Raw genomic sequence first — 20,349 nt, forward strand, 5'->3', positions numbered from 1 at the left:
AAAATAACAGAAGAATTTGCTCATGCAATCACACCAAGTGGAATCAATTTAAATTACACAGAGCACAGTAAAACTAGAGTACATATACTCAAAGTTAAAGAGCAATCAGATTAAAGATATGCTACAGTAGTATAATATATTGATAGAACCACACTCAACAAAATAAAACTGCAATACTGTGCATTATAATACATTATAGCAAATCAGAAATATTTGGTACGGTACCGCACTTAGCCAATGATTCGATGAAAGGACAGTAGTAGCCTCTACATTGATTGAGATTAGGTATACACTTAATACACTTATCAGAATCAGAATTCAGTACCGTACTGTAGATTTGTATTGAATCTTAAATGACGTACCTACATTAATATGTATACTCTCTTTCCCCAAGCTCGATTTTGCTCTTTTGGGGAAGTAGTTCATAATGTTATATTTTGTAACATGATTTCATTATTATAGTTTTTTAAATAGTCTGGTATTGATTTTTTTTTTGTATTTGATGTTTTGAAGACGAAATTGATGCAAAATAGATATGTAAAAGTGAAATGATGAGAATGGTGTTGGTTTTGGTGTTGGTGGCATTTGGCATTGTCGGTTGTTGTGCTTGGTGTTGATGTGCTCGCTGTGGTGGTGTGGTGTAGGTGTGTCGTGAGTACGTGCGTGGCGCGTGCAAGCGTGGCGAATGCCGGTTCGCGCACCCAGCAGACCCCGCCAAGGCGGCGCCCGATGGCAGTGTCACCGTCTGCATGGACGCCGTCAAGGGTAGATGCTCCCGAGACCCCTGCCGCTATTTCCACCCACCCATGCACCTGCAAGCCCATATCAAGGCTGCACACTCGGTAGGCTTAGACTCCACATGTGCCAATGGCTCAACTGCTGCCCTGCTCTGCACTCTACCCTGCCCTGCATCGCAACAACTCAACAATACTATTCTTGCCATATTAAATAGCAAGTTTATTTGTATATCATATATTTGTTCAATTATACATGAATTATTTAGCTCTCCAGAAATCACAATACTTCATTATTATCTTTTCACCTGGTCGTTTCAAAATTGATGCTTTACTTATACTTGAATCTATGAATAATTCATACTTTACACAAATTCCTGGTAGTCTAATGGTGTTGAGTAACCTGACAGGAAATGCTGGGCTCGATCTCTGTTTCCTTTCGATTCCCTTTAATTTATTTTCAAATATCTCGTGTACCGTAACAGCGTTCTCACATTACCGTATTTATTCTACAACTATTTCTTCTGTTGTCAATACTTACAGTCGCGAAAGTTATTTGCCATAAAATTGGTTTTGAATCACGTTCAGTTAGGCTTGATTATGAATTCCAAAGCAATCCAATTATAATTGTTGAATCTGATGATTCTTCTATATTCAATGCAGTTTATTACATGTTATTGATATGTATGACACCAGTACGTATTTTTTGTGAATACAATAATTTTGAAAGTAGGTACCGGTAATTAACATGATTTGCTGGCAATTATACACGAATTGTTGAGTTGTTTAGATGTTGTGAACTGAATTATCCTTGAATGTGATTAGTAATTATGGAAAAAGGGAATTTCACTTGAAATTCATTAAAAAATTCTGCTAAAGCATAGAGAGGAGTAATAATATTTTATCTCCGCTAATAGATTCTTTGAATGGTTCACATTTGAGTATTTGAAGGTTGATTTATCTGTAATTTTGTTATGATGATATTCAATTTTTCATCCATCAATTTAACGAAAGTTCAATACCGTATCCTCTATAAAGTGCAGCAGTGATCCATGGGCTCAAAACGCAATAGGCAGTTGACTAGCTAAGCTGTCGCTGTCTTGAGTGCTTTTCTAATTTCTTCTTTGCTGCTTCAGAGTGGCCTCACTTTATTGATATTCATTTGTACATTTAATAGCATATTCTATACATTGTCATTGATGAATACTTTTCAAATGTGATCACAAGGTGAATTTAAATATTATATTTTAGAAATAAATAGCGAAGAAAGTGAAGGTCTCTTTGAAGCCACCCTGCTAACAAGCCCCTCTGCTCTCTCTTTCTATCTTTACACTCTTTTCTCACCCTGCTCAATCCATCCACCACCACAAAACATTCTCAGCTTTCCATTGTAGGCTTTAGGTGATCCACTTTGCAATCAATCACAAAATGTTGTGTGATTCCAGGAGCCAGGACTGATTCATTCTAAATAGAAATTCATCATATTTTTACGTTTTGTCTATTTTCCTTCATCTGTTGACAAAACGATTCATGTTTAGGTTATGGTAGCCTAAATAACCCTAGTTTAGGAATAATGATGTCCTAACATGGGCTTCTTGTCATGATAACATTAACATATGAATTACAATAAATTAATTATAAATGCTAATTTCAATATTCAAATTGGAAATTCAGTCTGTAAGTATTCTTATAAAATGTCCTGTCCTGTTCTATCACGTGCTCTAGATAGTAGATACTGAAATTCTACAAAATGTTCTGCAAATCAGTCTTTACTAATGATATTTTAATTTCTGTTCTAACTGTTTAAATGTTTTTAATGCGTGATTTCTATTTCATTTCCAAGTCACGAACTCCTTAACAGATTGACTGATTGATTGCTAACCGTGGATTCACATGATGTAAAATCACAAATCATTTGTATTTTGTATATAATCAGCACATTAATGTTTCACTGAAATGATGTACAGAGATATTGAAAAGTCACGCACGCGTGATGAAGTGAAGGAATCTTTGTGTAAATAGTGGTTTTCATGGATTATTTGTGTTGACTACAGCAAAAGAGCAATAGGTACACTGGCTACAACAAAAAGTATAGGGCCAATTGAACTGGGTACGTACTGGCCACCTAATTTCTGTAGTATAGGCCTGGTTGAGTTTTCTGTTCTGTGAGAATTTCCTTTTCCTTTTTCTCACGATCCCACGTCCAGTATCCTACATAATGTATTTTGAAAGTGATTACTATTAGTTCCAAATTGTTAACAGTTTCTCAATAAAGGCTACCTATAAATATAGTGTTTGCATGAACAAGTTTTGCCACCTTTTATGATAATTTTTCAATCATTCCTACACTCTGATTCTGATGATCTTCCTTGGAATGTCCAGCGTTGTAGCCTATTTTTATTATCATTCAAATCTTCCTTCAAAGTAACTTACAGAAAAATCTGGAGACCACTAATCGGAAAATCCTTTATACCGAATAAGTTACCTCGAAATCCTCCTTCAGCTAGTTGCAAAAGATGAAGAATCTATATTTTTTAAAATAATATAATATTGTCTTCTTTCTTTAGGGCTATTTTAGATTATACATACAAATAGAAATCTAAGTACCCGTTTAAAATTATTTAGTAACGACATGTTTCAGCTATATATAATGCATTATAATGGGCTAGGCTATATAAATAACTTAATGCATTATAATGACATTATACAGAGTGTTTACGAACTCCCTACAAATACTCTAGGGCATTGTTCCTGGCTAACAAACATATCTAAATATCATACTTAAATTGTCCGGAAGTCTTCAGTTACTCACACAGCGGCCATTTTGCTTTTTCACTTATTATTATTTCTCTGAATAATGGTTAAACATACGAAATTGGAACTTTGCACAATCATTTATACCAACTAGATTATAAGCTACAAAAAAATTATGATAATTTTTCGAATTCATAAAACAAAATGGCGGCCATTTAAAATGTTGTTTCTTATAATAACTCAGAAGCCGTTGGTTTTACAAAAATTACATGTATAGGCTACTCCTTTTTAGTAAATTCAATTACCTATCGATTGGTACAGAATAAGTCTATAATAGACAAACGCAAACTAAAAGAAAAAAAACATCCTTAATTACATACAAAACGTATAAAAAACTGTTAAGCTCTCTTTTCATGTGTTTTGTATTTAATTTAGGATTGTTTTTTTAAGGTTGCATTTGTCTATTATAGGCTTTTTACATATTTATCTTCGGAATTAAATTTCCTACAAGCTCTGTAAAAAAATATTTGGTGTTTATAAAAAAACCACTTCATTGACGTGGGCTACTTTTTAAATTGATAAAACAATATAAAATATTATAGCACCTTCTATTTGAAGTTTTTATTGAATAAAGGGTGCTATAAGATTTTATATTGTTTTATTGGTGTTTATTGTACATTTAACATAGTACATCTGCTTCAAACCTTAAATGAACTTGTTTTTCGGGACCAAGTTTCGCATATTTCCTCACATATCTTAAAAACCACTGTAGCTACAGGTCTGGAAACTGTTTTATTCAATTTCCCAGTTCATTATACATAAAGTACGCTGAATTGTACACTTACATCTTAACAAGAAACAAATAACAGCCAACAAATACCCGTAGGGCTTCGTTTCATCAGGGGAACTGAACGAAGCATTTTCGGACCTATATTAATAAAAACTTTTCTTCTTCTTTTCATCTAAGGAAACACGCCCTGACTTATGGGCACCTTTTTTCAGAACACTCTGTATAGCCAAAACATGTCGTGACTAAATAATTTTAAAATGGTACTTAGATTATATTTTTATTTATATGATACAATATGTTTACAGAAAAATAAATTAAACCACACCATAGTTATGTGGCCAATAATTTCTAGATTTGCTGTTGTTACTCCTGTAATGCTATCTTGCTGTAGTCAACACAACAAACTCATGGAAAGTAAATACTATTTTACAGATAAGTAGTTTATTTTGGATGTGCGCGACTTTTTTATCTCTCTTTATATTGAAGTTGATAATGGTGTTGATTCCTTTCCTGTTATTTTCAATTGGACTAAAACAATCAAATTGTTTATTTTGACTACTTTTGTTGGTATCCAACTAGTTGCTTGCTAAAACATATTAATCTTTATTGTTGCTGTTTGGGAGTTTTGTGTGGTGGTGGGGGTGTAATATGTTTTCTCAATCATCAGAATGTTTAGTGTGTGATCTAATTTCCAGAAAACTGTGTGCTGTGTTTTTCAGAATTGTCTGTGTGCGTCAACTCAGTATCAAGCTTATTTAATCTTTACATACTTGTTCAATTTTATCATGCTTAGTCTTGTCAGAAAAAACTCAGAATATTCTAACAACATTACTAAAGTGAAATTCAAAGTGATGGAATAGGTTTACAAGTTGTAGGCTATACATGAAATAGTAGTGAATTTTACTGTATTTGTAGATTCCATATTGCACCCATTAGCTCATCAATATAATGCTGATTGTTAATCTAAAACATTTATTTACCATCCGATTAAATTAGAAACCCCAGAAAAGAAAAACCGTAGTTGCACTAGAAGTTATACTGATTTGTTGGTGGTCACGGTGTTCATGTTATCACAGTCATTCTACAATATCATGTTGGATTCGGTATTTGGTTTAAAATCATTCAAAATCAAACTAACGAACCTGAAGTCTTAACACAATGTACAGTACCTATTTCAAAGTGATTTTCCTGGAAACTACTTGAAGTTCCTTAAAACGTTAATCTCATACTTACATCATTAATTTCTTCCTCAAGTGACTATGAGCTTCTTTAGATATGTTTTTGTACATACTGTTGTACCATGCATTTAATTCAGTATTTTTCTCATGCTCAAATCATTCAAATTATGTATATTCAATCTGTACTAATGATAGCTATAATAAATTATTCTCTTTCTGTATGGTAGGTAGTGAAGGAGGAGTTCAGTAGATATCTGTATTGAACAAAAATACCTCCACTTCATCATTCAAATAACTGAAAATTTGTTTGTGTTGTTACATCATTATCATTCGTGAGATAACTGCAGTAGGCCTACTAATCTCGTGGTTACGTTAGTGATTGACAATTTTGTAGCAAATCAAGCTAGTTTTTATTTATTTATATTCATTATAAATAAATTGTTGGAATTTGCCTTTTTCCGTTCCATGATAAAATTTAAATTGAGAAGTTCAACTTCTAAAATTTCAATCTCAGCAATTCCAATTATATGAATGATATTCATTTAATTAAATAATACATTTATGATATATTTTCATACCGTATATAATACCTTATAAATTTAATTTACATGTATTCTCATAATTATTGACTTTCTAATATGAATGAGTAGGCCTACCGTAGTAGATCAATTATTAACGTTTGAGGAAAATAAGTTTTCACTGAAAATAAATCATATTGCGAACCCTATACAGTAACTTATAATTGAATTTCCATATGAAATTAAAAAAAAAAAACACTTAGAAAAAATCTCCTTAAAAGGCCGGTTTCATAGCTCGATGACAGTCAGTGCGTGAATGAAACTTGCTTTTCTTAATGGCAATAGAATGTACGGTATACGGTGTATATATATATTATGTCCTGTTCACAGCAGATCGTACCGTGCGCTTCGTATTGATACATTGAATTGTCACATGCAAGACATATGCGACTGGACCGTCAGTCAAGCCATGAAAAAAGCATAGACAAATATATTTCTTGACAATTTTCATTCATACTTCTTTGATAAGTGCAATAATAATAATAATAATAATAATAATAATAATAATATAATAATAATAATAATAATAATGAAAATATACATTTAAAATAGCACTCCTCTGCTAGAATAACATTGGCAAAAACGATCGAACGTCTGCAGCAATAACTTATAAATATTGGAGCGTTTGTAATAATTATAAAATAACTTTTTTAAACATATCACTTCTTCTAATTTGATGTGTTCAATAATCAAATTAATAATCAAACGTCTGTAATTGAATGAAATACAAATGAAGAAACCCGAAAACAAACTGTTATATTTATAGTTTATTGAAATATTATAATTTGAATGATTTATTCTTAAAAATAGGGGTTGACGCCCTTAGGCTAGAACATTTTCCAATGACAAATATTTGACTGTTGTGTAAGTGCTAGAATCTCCCACATTGGTTTCATATGTTTTTGACTTGTGTTCCTGTAAAATGAAAGTAGTATTGATGAAGGGATGGTTTAGTGTATCAATTGTATTGGTTGATGAAGCTGTAGTTAAGTGCGGTGCTGGTGAGCGAGCTAGCAAGAGGCTTGTTAGCAGAGGGTACCTACTAGTTAGTTTAATGTGTCTATTTACTATACAGATTAATATTTCTTACAAAACTGAGTACGATTGTTGGCAGAATATTGAGATGAATTGTTTTATTGATGTGGGGGCTGTGTTCTGCTTGTGAGGTGCTTTAACTGTGTGTCTGGCCAAGTTGCCAGCTTTTAATGCATGTTGTAGTCTTTTCTTGAAGACCAGTGCCGTGGATGCTGTCATTTTAGAAAAGATTAATCATGCTAGCAGGATTTTAAATGATAACATATACACATAGATAGTGGAGGTTAGCTTCAATTGAAAAATGACAATAAATTTATGTAAATTAAAACTAATTCTGTGTATGTGGGTGTGTGTTGTATGTCTTCACTATGGTTTAAATACCTTCACACGCCGCTTTTGAGCACACTCAAGTTCATGCTACATGCATTTTATATCATGTACTCTATGGGTACCAATTAATTATTTATTAACGTTGTTTGTTCTTAATCAGGTATTTCGAATATCTTTCTTAGGAAATTAAATGATAACGATTGAGCATTGAACTCGAATTCTGATGAAACTAGATTCTGATCACGGTATAATTTATGAAAAAAACTACATAGTATACCCACTGATTGATTTCTACATTTCATTTCTTTAAAAACTCGTTAATATTTTCGCTTTTATTCAATTTTGAGTTATTTTAATGACAAAAAAATGATCTATATTATATTAGCGTATAGCCTGTAAGCATACAAAGCGTAGCTTGTCAGTTACTAATAATTGAGACAATGATGGTTCATTCATAACTAAAATAAGAACCTTATTAAATTGTTTATCTATTTTCAAATAGCAATTCGCTGTGATATTTATTTCTTATTGAATTTCTCATTTAAGCTCCCCAATCAATGATCTTTCATTAGTTAAAATTTGATTGTCTATCATTTGAAAGTCAACGATACTACCTCCACTCAATTATTACAATATAAGATATTGGGCCTTTATATCGGATAGAATTGAGAGCCATTGATACAATTGAGTTCATGTCATTGGAATAGATTTCATGTGAGATCTTGCTGGCACACAATTGAGAAACTCTATCAATGTTGATAAATCTTTGCTTTTATTGTGTGTTGAAATGATTAAAATTATAATGTAGACATTTTTGTTTTTGCGAGCGTAGATTTGTAATGCGACAACTACATTACCACTTGTATAGCACCGCACATCCACGGTATCAGGTCTGTCTGACTTATCATAAGAGAGAGAGAGACCATCCAATGCTACAAATACTCTTTGAACGGAAACACGATAATATGTGTGATGGATCTGAAAAATCAATTATTATTAGCATGTACGGTTTTTTCAAATACAGTAATAATTTTTGGTTGCACAAACTTCATCCTATCAAAGTCTATCAAGCTATTTGAGTTCAATTGTTCCATCAGTTTTGCATCAGACTTAATTTACTTTGAAAATTCACTGCATAATACTTTTACAATATACGAGCACCGATGATCTTACCCTAAAAGGAAGAATTATTTTGTCCTAAGATAAATTCAATACTATATTCTATTCCTGAAATGAAAACGATTTTTTAAACTTCCATTTTTTCTGCTATCTCAATGTTAATGAGTTAAGATTATAATAAGAGTAACTTTCAGCCTTTTCAATCTCGTATTTTGCATATCCCTTTTTAATTCTATTACAAACTCTATTGGTTTCTACATGATCCATTTTCAAATACTTCATTAAGCATATTTCACTATAAATTTGGCCCATCAAAAGCAATAATAATATCATATAATTAGTAGTTTTAATATCTGAACGAATAAATAGCTTATTTTGGCATTTATTCAATTTTGGCATAGTGGCCAAACGTAATTCTCTTTGAACGATCAGCTACATTATACATCCATATTTAATTTCAATTTGAGATGCTCTATAATTGTTTGCTATCAGGTGACCATAGCAATGTCATACTGAAACATGTGGCGAACAATTGGATAGTCTCTCTCGGCGACTTCTTTTGCAGGCATGTCTTCTACCACTCACGCTGCCGAATGCAGTCACTGTTGAGGCCGGTATTACTTTGTTAATTTTTGTTTGATTATTGTTTTTTTGTTTGCCTGTCTTCTTGTTCCCTGGCTTGGCTGCTCCCTGCGCCCCCCCTGCCCTGCCCTGCTACTACTAATACGTAGTCGAGTGTCGGTGTGGGTGTGGGCTTAGGCCTGACTCCCCCTGCGCCTCCCTCGGTCTCGGCCCCGGCCCCTGCTACTGAGGTTGGCCGCAAGCGTGCTCGGGACCCTACCGATGACATACTACTGGTACCATCTTGCTTTGCACGAACCGTCTTTTATTTTGCCATCTCGTTCAACGCTCTGATTCCACTCACCACCTTTCCATCCATACACTATACACTCGTCATTTTCTAAACATCCGAGACTTGAACACTTGAACAGATTTTCATCAAAAACGCAATTCTCAAGTGAAAGAAACCAATGGAAAGTTTTAAATCATGCGAACCATAATAATGATCATGTACTGCATGAAATAGATAATATATGTATAATACATAATATTTATATGTATGAAATACATAATCTATTTATTCATCACATTGTGAACAAATACTTAACATGAGGAAAGGCACAACAGGCTCATGCCCAAAACTGTCCCATTTCCAATTTATACTATACTGTCCAAATCAAAATGTTGGTTATGTCACTTTCACTTTTCAAAATACAATTTACGCTCTTCAATACTCAGATAAACGAGCAAATTTTGAATCAAATAGGTACCATTAAGCTGCGTTTACACCAAAGTTAATAACAAAATGTTAATAACTCAATCCTTTTAGATTATATCAGATTGAACATAACTTATCATACACATGATGAACATATGTGTTTGTCAAGTTCCGTTCAATCTAATAGAATCTATAAGGATTAAGTTATTAACATTTTGTTATCATCTTTGGTGTAAACGCAGCTTTAGAGTCTGAAATCAAAAAATCTAGAACAGTAACTTAGTAATTATTAAAAAAGTCTAAATTTTGAATGAAACTAGATATCTTTGAGCTAAAAACTTTACACTTTAAACTGTATTGTATAAATTAAAATAACTTCCCACAAAATGAAAGTTTGAATAATATTTTGTTGGTGTTTCAACTGAGTACAATTACAAAGTAATGCTCGTATCTATCATGCATAAATGATGTTACTTTATTTTTTTTGTAAAAATATAACACCTTATTGAAGTGATTGGGAAAGAAAAATGGTTAACGAATTCAGATAATATGAAAGAATGAAGGTTTACTTATCTTCATTTACTAGTTTATGTTTCCATATTATTGCTCGCCCTACTATAATTTTTCATGCAACAATGAAAAACTTTTTTGTCTTTGAAAACTTGAAATTCAATCAATACAGATACAAATTTTTATAAAATTATCTTTATTATTATTCCTTGAAATGCAATAAATGGTTCCTTATTTTACAGCAATAAAATTCTTAACAGTAAACTTGAAATTCAATCAATACAGATACAATTTTTTATAAAATTATCTTTATAATTATTCCTTGAAATGCAATAAATGGTTCCTTATTTTACAACAGTAATACTAACATAATGCCGCATGTAATTTGATTTGCTCCTTGAAAAAAACATTGCTCTAATCTATCATTTCAAGAATTCGTCAATAAATAAATTGTGCTGAGCTGCATGAATCAGCAGGATTCAATTCAAAGGTTTCAATGATGATCCAATTCTATGTATAACTTCAGCTTTCTTCTAAAATTTCCGTTTTACCCTTTCGGTATTGAAAAAATATTGAAATTCTATATATTTTCAAATGATTGAAAGATTTCATATTCTATTGAGAATAATATATATATATATTAATAAATATTCGTATACTGAGATATTTGTATTTTAAATATACTGAGATATCAGGTAATTTCGTTTCTGTAAACCTGTGATAATATTTTTTCTTGACAATTGATTGTCTACATTTGAGTGAAATCAGAGCGTTAAATGAGATTGATTTAGAAAAAAAACTTTAGTGACATTTAATACAATATTAACTTCTTTTAGATCTAGATAAATCTTTTACCAATGCTCTTTAGTAATTATAATTAACTGTTGTAACTGAAATCATCTAAGAAATATTAGATCCAACGATATTACATAATACAGTTTACACATTATAACGATTAAGATTTAATGAGGATTTCTTCATGAAAATTAAATTGCATAATTTAAAATGCAGAAGTATTACTTATATTGATGAGTAGCTATCATTTGCTCACTGATGATAATTTATTGGAAAAAAATGTATCTTGTTTTGAAATTTTTATACAGAAATCGAATTGAATATTTTTGTTATCGGCTTTGTTAACAATAAATATTATTAACTGGTTACTTCAACAGTAGATTGATACTGTATTCAACTCTGAACTACCGTAATTCATTTTAATAAATTCAATAAATACCGTAACTGAAAAATAGTAGGAAAAGAAAAAATCCATAAAATGGATTTGTCAAAGATTCTTATTATTAAATAATTCATTGCAATAGAAGCAACGTACAGAGGCTATGAAATTCCAGTTTCGAAAAGATTTATTCTCAAGAGCAACTGGTTAAGTTTATTTTTTGTTCTACTTTTAACTAAAAATAATGCAGGGTCACATGGCATGGCACCCTTAAATTATTCTTCCAGAATCTTTTCCTCTTGATTTCTTTTCTACTTCTTTCTTTGCTCTTGTCTTCTTCATCTATCGAATTATTATATTCATTTAAAGTATTATAGGTGTGTAGTTTGGCTGCATAAAAACGCTCTAATGAACATTACTGCCTAAGGCGATAAGGTGGAATACTTCGGCTTTTTTCCAAAAAACTCTGGTAGCTGTTTTGCATAATGAACCTCTTCACGCTCTTTCAAAGTTTGTCTTCAATCTAGAAACATCAGTAAGAATCACAAAGAATGTGATTTATTTCAGTTTATCCTACTTATTTTATTGTTATCATTATCATCATCATCATTGATGCTGTTGCAATGAGTAATTTTTCGCTTCGTCATGTGACCATGCTTATTTTTTATTATTGTTGTCATTATTATTCATTGCAGTTTTATTATATTTAGCCTACTACTACACTATATACTATCACTGCTATTTGACTCCACTGTGATGATTCAGTAGGGAGTCGAGCTAAGACTTCATTAACTGATCACTCTATCATCTGTCCCAGTGAGATTCACTCACTCGAAAACTCTCATATTAACAGTTATATCAATATGTGCTAGTAGATTCTTTGGTTGTTAGCATGTTGTGCCAAACGCTTTTCTGCAAGACGAGTTATAATTAAAAAAACTAATATTAATATTTTTCACACTGTCATTGCCACAACATTCTAATGACAAGATTTAGTTATATGAGCATGCCATGCTTTTTGACAGTCACCCCGCCTTCATTCAACAACTTATCTATACTGTTATCGATTTGATTAGTCTGTTATAAACGCATTCAGAATACTGTTTGCCGTTGCTGTAGGCCTACTGCTGTTTTGTGGTGATGGATGTGTTCAGGTAGCAGTCAGTTGTCGACACACAGACACAGACACAGCCGCAGCCGCAGCCGAAGCGACGGAAGTGTGACTGTCAAGACTCCATGGCACTTGGTTTTGTCCCCTAACTCTCTCACACACAGCACTTCTCACTGTTTCAGATGGACATGAAATCCGTCGGTTCTTTCTACTACGAAAATTTTGTAAGTTTTAACCTTGCTCCTCTCCTTTCCTCATTTCTATTTCTCATGTCATTGAGATTACAGTGTAATTCAATTGGTCAATCCCAAATGATCTCTCTTCTATTATTGCGCGTTTCTAATAGAACTGAAGTGAACCTCTTTCCCAGAGATAAAAATTATTGTCATATACGCATTACATAAATCAATAATCAAAACATATTCCTAGCTATATCTTTAATATATCTCATAAAAATATTCTAAATTTATGAGAATAAATTCTTAGAAATCAGAAAAGTCATTCAAGAACAACTCTTTCAGTTGACTATAACAAATTGTAGAAAAACTTTATCCTCTTCATCAATGTCTCTGTTCAAATAGGCCTATAGCAAAATGTTATGACTTGGAACTAGACATTTATCCAAATTCCTATTATGATATATCTAATTATTAGCTGAAAATGGTACCTAATTAGCTTAAAATGGTACAATGATGCCACATTATTGATTTTTCATTATATGAACGTTTATTAATTAATATTATTAATATTGAGAAGAAAACATATGTTTGCTCAATGTTGATGAACTAGATGATAGAACAAGCACACTGTAATTTAAAATTAACAATGGAATTAGAAATGTTCCTTTTATGTTCTTTCAGTGATAGTATTTCGTGCTGTGTGAAATATGTTACGATTGATTTGTTTGCAGTGTTGTTTCCTTCATTATTCCATTATGTTACATGAGTGTTAAATTTGTTTGAAATTAATTATTTTAATCCCAAGGCCGTTGAGAATTGTATTGCATGCAACGCTTCTTTTGTAAAGCTTTTGAACTAGATATCGTATATTGAATTTCAAAGGTACACTAGTTATTCTACACTCTTAATAAATATATCTCTATGCATTGTAGAGAAATTCTGTCGACCTATTAGGTAAAGTTCTCAGTAGTTGAAGTTCAAATAGTTAAAACTCAACAAATTTCACAAAATAGTTTGAATCGCTTGCATTGTTTCTATGTTCCATCAATGTCAATGCTTTTGTAGTAAAAAACTAGATTGAAACACTCAGTTCACAATATTTTTCCTCACTGAAATAATTTCCCTAAATAATATTATAATTATAATTGTCATTCTAATTATAATAACACTTTATTATTATTATTGTTATTATTATAATTGTCATTTTCTCCAAATAATATTTTATTTTAAAATCTAAATGATTGATCATCACAATTTTAGACCCTCTTTTCTTTTACTTATTCTATGAGTATACTATAAACATTTTTCTTATTTTCAGAAGTTTTCCCAATATAATAAATTTTTCATTTTCCAAATCCCGTCTCAGACTTTAGTCATACTGCAACTCATAATATTTACATATATAATTCAATTGAAAATTATCATTGAAATATTATTATCGTAAGGTAACATATACTAAATTTTTCTTATTAATAATTATGGATAAATTTCACTTCTATGTGGCCTATAGTATGAATTATTGTGCTATTATTTCAAGGGTTGAATTCTGCTACTGAAGAAGAATCTACTTCATCAATAGTTCACATTAATATTCCATCAAACGTTATCTTAGTTTATTTCAAGGGATTAAAAAAAATATTTGTTTAGTCTCATTTGTAGCTTTAATTCCGTTTATTCTTTTATTGATTCAATAATACAACATTATTATTTTAAGTAATTTGGTGGAGGATCAACAGGCACAGCCCAAAACTGTTCCTCCCCCGAATTTTGATTCTTCAAAATAGTCCAGAAAATAGGTTGTTTTCTCCACTTTATAAAATTTTGTCTAAATTTCTCACCAAACACTTGAACCAAGAAATTTTGAATTGATTGAGATCCAAATTGATAACAAAATTCCTCTCACTTGGCACTCAAAACTGTTAAATATTGATTAATTTGAAAAGTTTTGTTCCGAAAATTAAAAACAAATCTTTTTTCTGATCATCATTATTGATTGTTTCCCAAACTTTTCAATGCCGTGAGCTATTTATACTTTTAATGCAGCAGAATTCAAATAGCCTACTAAACTATTTTTTCATACATTTGGTACCTATACCCACACACATAATATAATTATTATCAATGAATGTTTCCAAGTGTTTTATATAGAAGACGTTCTCCATGGTATGTTCCAATGAATTTAGTTCCAACGAACGGAAGTGTGTTTCTTGAGAAAACAATAATTGGACATGGACTTGAATAATAATCAATATTTAGTTGAGCATTCGACTGTGATGCGCAACAACCAATGAACTGCTACTTTGAGTCAGGTCAATTGTTATTCGCATCCAAATTATATTTTTGATTATTTTGGCAGTGTTGTTGTATTATCTTTATGACGCATCCTTATTTGTGAATTCTATAGAGGAAATATGTGGAAGTTGAAGCTGATAGGTGAGTTTGATTATCGCTGACATGGTGTGAACCATGACTGTTCTACTTTCTATTTGTATTAAAGATGAGGATCATTATTTAGTGATAGTTTTTGTGATCAAAAGGTGTAAGTTATCAGGAGCCGAAATTAAATGAAGACTTCTTGGATATTATTGAACATAATGCTGACAAAAGGAGTTGATATAACGAATGATTTAATAATTAAGAGATGAGTTTCAGCCCCTGATATGATGCAACTTTGAACCACACAAAAACAAATCACTGAACATGGTGCGAATAGAAAGTGGATGATTGATGATGTGGAGATGCTTGTTGTAGCAGCTAGTGCATGTTGTGGTTGCAGGCGGCGTTCCCAGGCATGGTGCCGTACAAGCGAGCAGCAGGCGATAAGGCGGGAGTGCCGGTGTATCAGCCCGCGAGTGGAGCAGCGGCAGCCGCTTACCAACAGCTGTTGCAGCCGTTTGTGCCAGTCTCATGTGAGTACCGGCCTCATCATCCTCCTCCGCCGCCACTCACCAGCCACAGCCACGGCCCCACTGCCGCCTCCGCCTCCGCCTTCACTGGCCTGCCTCTCAACAAGCAGCCGGCAGCAGCAGTAGCCGCCCCCCCTCCCAACTACCTGGCCTTGGCCCAGCACTATGCTGCTCTCGCCGCCTTCCGCTCCTACAATCCTGCCGCCCCCGCCCCTGCTCCTGCCCCAACCCCTGCTGCCGCTGCTGCAGCTACCACCCCTTCCCTCATTACCGATCTCCTCGCCGTGGCTGTCAACAACAACAACCACCAGAACATCAACAACAACAATAATGACGAAGACTTGCAACCTTTCAAAAAAATGAAAACGACTTGAGCGTAGAACTTCTGTGATGTTTGATATGTGTTGTCGTAGATTATTACTATTATCATTATCATATTGCGTTATTATCTATCGATGTCGTTTGTGTGTCTAGTGCTGTTCCTATATTATTATTATGATTATCATTATTATTCTGCTCTAATAATGATTGGGCGGATGCCCACCTTCTGATGATGATGATGATGATGAGTGACCGGCTGGCGGGCTGCCGTGTCTTATTCCAAACAGACTACTACTACTACTATACTACTAGGCATACTTGTTGTTGTTTTATATTCTTTATGTTCTCATACTTCCTGTTTTGTAATTTTACAAACAAATCTTGCATTTTGCTTTTCTCTTATGTATGTTGGTTCGTTCTTTTAGGATTCAGTTTGCGACTCCACTGTTTGTAGATTATCTTTATTATTACTATATTATCGCTTTTTGGCACCAATCGTCTTTCAAAATCAAAGCTTCGCAACATTTAATTATTTTTGATTGTGTAAATATTGGGTTGACGAGGTTCTTTTGGCATGGTTGTTGCATTTTAATATCCTTTGCCTTCAGTGTCTGCCACCCTAAATTATTAGGTTACTGTTTTGGCACCTATGCTTTTGGGATTTGGTGACATATACTACTTTCATTTTGTTAACGATTAATCCGGTGAGGAATTGGCACTATATTTCAAATTGGCAACTTTTAGAATTTAAATGTGTCAGTGTTATTATTGTAGTTATTATTCAATTTTTATAGTGCACTTGTTGTTTAAATACATTAATGAATTTTTGATGCAGATTTGCTATATACCGTATAATATGTTATCCACGTGTCTAATGGATCTATTCAAGTAGTTGAAGATAAGTATTGGAACAATCTGTTGAATTTTCAGCAATTAGGCCTACTATTTGTCAACATTACTGTTAGCTTATCAGAGTAAGTTCTTGGTAATGAAATGAAACTCGCTTTCTGATCTTGTTGAACTGGTGATGGATATTGACTCTTCTAGTTAGAAACGTAGTTGAATATCTCCAACTTGATGCATACTTTGTGTTATAACTTATATTGTTATTCAGATAAACTTTTCTTGTGTAATGGTCACTCACTTGATAGTAATTTCACTGTTATGTTGCTATAGATATAGTGATATTTTTAAACCCACATCAAATAGGTAATGCATCTAGCAACACATAATTGTTTATCACAAAAAACTATTATCCAATAGATTAATAACACTATATTAGTGGCAAATTTATGTTTAATGGCTCGAAATTATCCAATTAGTATCTCTAGAATGACGATTAAAAAATTCAAAGAGCATAACAAATTATTAATTTTATATTCTCAGCTTTATTACTATTAAGATTTAATACAGAACTCTTAAATGTTTTGTGATATTGAAATGTCATTTTTAAACTCAACTAATCTTTATTCACTATTATATTGCTTTATTTGTTGTTTGGCTGAAGGTTCTAGCTGTTGCCTATTTGACTTGCCAGATTCCTAATATTTGACTAAAAGAACGGACCTAACAATCCACTTTGACAAGTGCCTTCTCATTAAGATCCACTAGCATGCATAGGTTGCTTTCAGTAATCATTATTAAGTGTTTGAAACCGGTTCAGGAAATGAACATATTATAAATAACTGAGTCATTTTAAGTCACACTGATTCTATCGAAAGCGAACATTTAACCAACTTGTGATGACTGAACTATGAACTATTTAAACAAAGTCAAACGCATATTCGATTCAAATTCAGTAGTTTCAGAAATTTGAATAAGTGTATCTACGTAATAAGTGATGTGAAAAAGCCTATTCAAAACTAACACTTTATCCTTTTTGTGATGTTATTTAATAATTTATACTAGTGATATTAAAATGTATAAAATTCGATCGATTGAGTTAATATTCCAGCAATTTTATCGATTGCGGAATAGTTGTGAATGCAGTATAGTCGGCTTTATTATTGATATGATTACCATTTATATACACTATTCGAGTGCGTATAAAGTAAAAAAGTATTGATGTCCATTAATGGACATACTTGTATATATAAGTTATATACATGTTTTCATAATTGACTATTTATCTGCATAGCAGATGCAAACAATTAGTGTTTTAGTCACCTACCTACCGTACAGTAAAGTAGTGGGCGTTAAAACGCTCTTCGAATTTCTAGGGAACCGATCAGTACGTAGGAATAGCTGTAGGAACCGAAAAAGGACAAGCCACTTGGACACTTGCCTCTTGCCTCCAATGTTATTATTATTGTTTCAATCTTTTATTGTTTATCTATGTGTGTTTGTAAATAATATATGTTTGGTCGGCTGGATTTGATCTGGCCAGAGTAAAGTAGCTTTAAAATGGTTGCGATCCGGGGCTCTCTCCACAATGGCTTCTCCATTTTCGGTTCTGTCAGATCACTATTGCTTGTAATGTAATAAACCCAGTATTATGTATTAATAATATTAATGCTATCAAGTAAATGAAATGCATGAACTTATCGGTTTCAATTAATCATACGCTTTCTTTATTTCTCTTCCTTTTACCCTCTCTTTCATCCAGTGTACAGACAGGTGCAATCATAATAAACATATTATAAATAAATACATATTCGATATTGATGTGTAGCGATCTTGTCATTCTGTTGCTTACGGCTTGATTTCTACACTGAGCCAAGTAAGTTACGACGACCAAAGCACGCTCACTTGACTAAATTTAGAGAGTTGTTGTGATTGTTGTTAGTCTACTTGCATTTGGCCGCATGCTGTGCCCGCCCCGCCCGTCCGCCCCGCAAATGCACTCTACTGGCTGCTAATGCTTTATGGCTTTACCGCCTCTCTCTACCAGCGCAGTGCAGTGCAGGTAATATGCGCTCGCTTCATCACATAGTAAATACATCTTTTGTTAATTATTCATTAGTTTTTAATCTTTTCACATTCAATTACCAATAATTCTCCTAGGAATATTTCTTCATTTTCTCTATTGTAGACTATCTTTAATTGATTCTATAAACTACACCGTTCACAAAATCTGGTAGTGTATTGCAGAATACATTTCCCTATACACGGTTTTGTTTGTTTTTAAATATTTTTATTCATTTTTCAGCAGAACGTCTTGTTGCATTATTATAGCGCAAAGAATGGCTCTCTTTTTTCTGTTGCTGAGTATTTTTGGTGGATCAGTGAATATCCAGTGCTTATTCAATCATTCAGATAAGAGACAGGCCTACTTATAATTCAACTATTAATATTTTTCCAAAGTTCAAAGCAAGAAGCATGTAGAAAAGGTTGAGAGGCATTTCACTGTAAAAATAATAAGTTGTTTGATATCTATAGTACCGTATATGGAGTAGATGTAATAGCATATAATATGCTATTTAGAAACTTTGGGCATCTACCTGATTCAAACTCAGTGATAATTTGTATTGAGCAAAAACAAAGCAATCCTATAAGAAAAAAATTTAGACTCTTTCAGGAGAAACAATCTCCTAATAAATTGCTGTTTTATTTGTGAAATGAAAAAATGTTTTTCAGCAAAACCGAATGAATGATGTTGAAATTTACAAACAAGAATCCGATTACGTTAACAGTTTCAATTGGTTGATAGTATCCAATATTGGTTGACAGGTACAATGTATTCTAGGATTGGACTTATCTATATGATTCACTTCACTATTTTTGAATTTCAACATAAGTAGTGAATTACTTATTTGCTATTTTATCGTTGAAATCAAATTTCTTATTATGAAAATTATTCTATTTTATTAATATTGATACCAAAAGTTTCGTTTTGTATTTTCAATCAGTGAAAGCTCTCACACTAGAGAAGACGTCTGTACATCAACGCCATAATTGAAAATGTTTGATAAGGAATTATTAAAGATGGGGTAAATTTATTCAATCTTACTGGATAAGCTGTTCGAAGTAAGGTTTTTATATTGTTAGGTTATTGTAACAGAGTTCAAGTGCTAAGAAGTTTTATTTACTGTGTAATTTTAATACGGGTTTCGGCCTAATCGGCATTAGAAAGAGACTGAAGGATTGCAATACGTTAGAGGCTGAATAAGGAAAAATATAATCATTTTTTACTTTCAAAGGCAAAAACTAGGCTAATGAAATATATGTGTATTATAGTAATGTAGCATTATTTTAAAATGAAGTATCGGTAGCTGAAGCTGTTTGAGGAAGGAGACAACTGACCAGACCAAAGTTTTTGTTACCTATCAGCGATTAAGATCACAAATCAATTTCAATTACATTTAGAAAATAATTTCTAAGTACTTGAATTCACTACCTCAGTTTCAAATAA

General features: G+C 32.3%; 1 protein-coding gene across 47 annotated transcripts in view; it reads left to right on the forward strand.

Moving 5' to 3' along the window:
- Window positions 1-20,349, forward strand: part of LOC111044278 (muscleblind-like protein 1) — a 586,938-nt gene that overhangs the window by 559,318 nt on the left and 7,271 nt on the right. For 28 of the 47 annotated variants that reach the window (XM_039424197.1, XM_039424189.1, XM_039424188.1 and 25 more), the window contains 4 exons: window positions 645-842; window positions 9,250-9,375; window positions 12,775-12,816; window positions 15,548-18,556. In XM_039424197.1, the coding sequence (XP_039280131.1) occupies window positions 645-842; window positions 9,250-9,375; window positions 12,775-12,816; window positions 15,548-16,051 (870 nt within the window). In that variant the 3' untranslated portion in view covers window positions 16,052-18,556. Of the gene's footprint in view, window positions 1-644; window positions 843-9,249; window positions 9,376-12,774; window positions 12,817-15,547; window positions 18,557-20,349 lie in introns of those variants that run through there. The other 19 variants (XM_039424212.1, XM_039424214.1, XM_039424213.1 and 16 more) reach the window with 5 other exon arrangements.

The sequence above is a fragment of the Nilaparvata lugens genome, chromosome 3, assembly GCF_014356525.2.
Source record: "Nilaparvata lugens isolate BPH chromosome 3, ASM1435652v1, whole genome shotgun sequence".
NCBI lineage: Eukaryota > Metazoa > Arthropoda > Insecta > Hemiptera > Delphacidae > Nilaparvata > Nilaparvata lugens.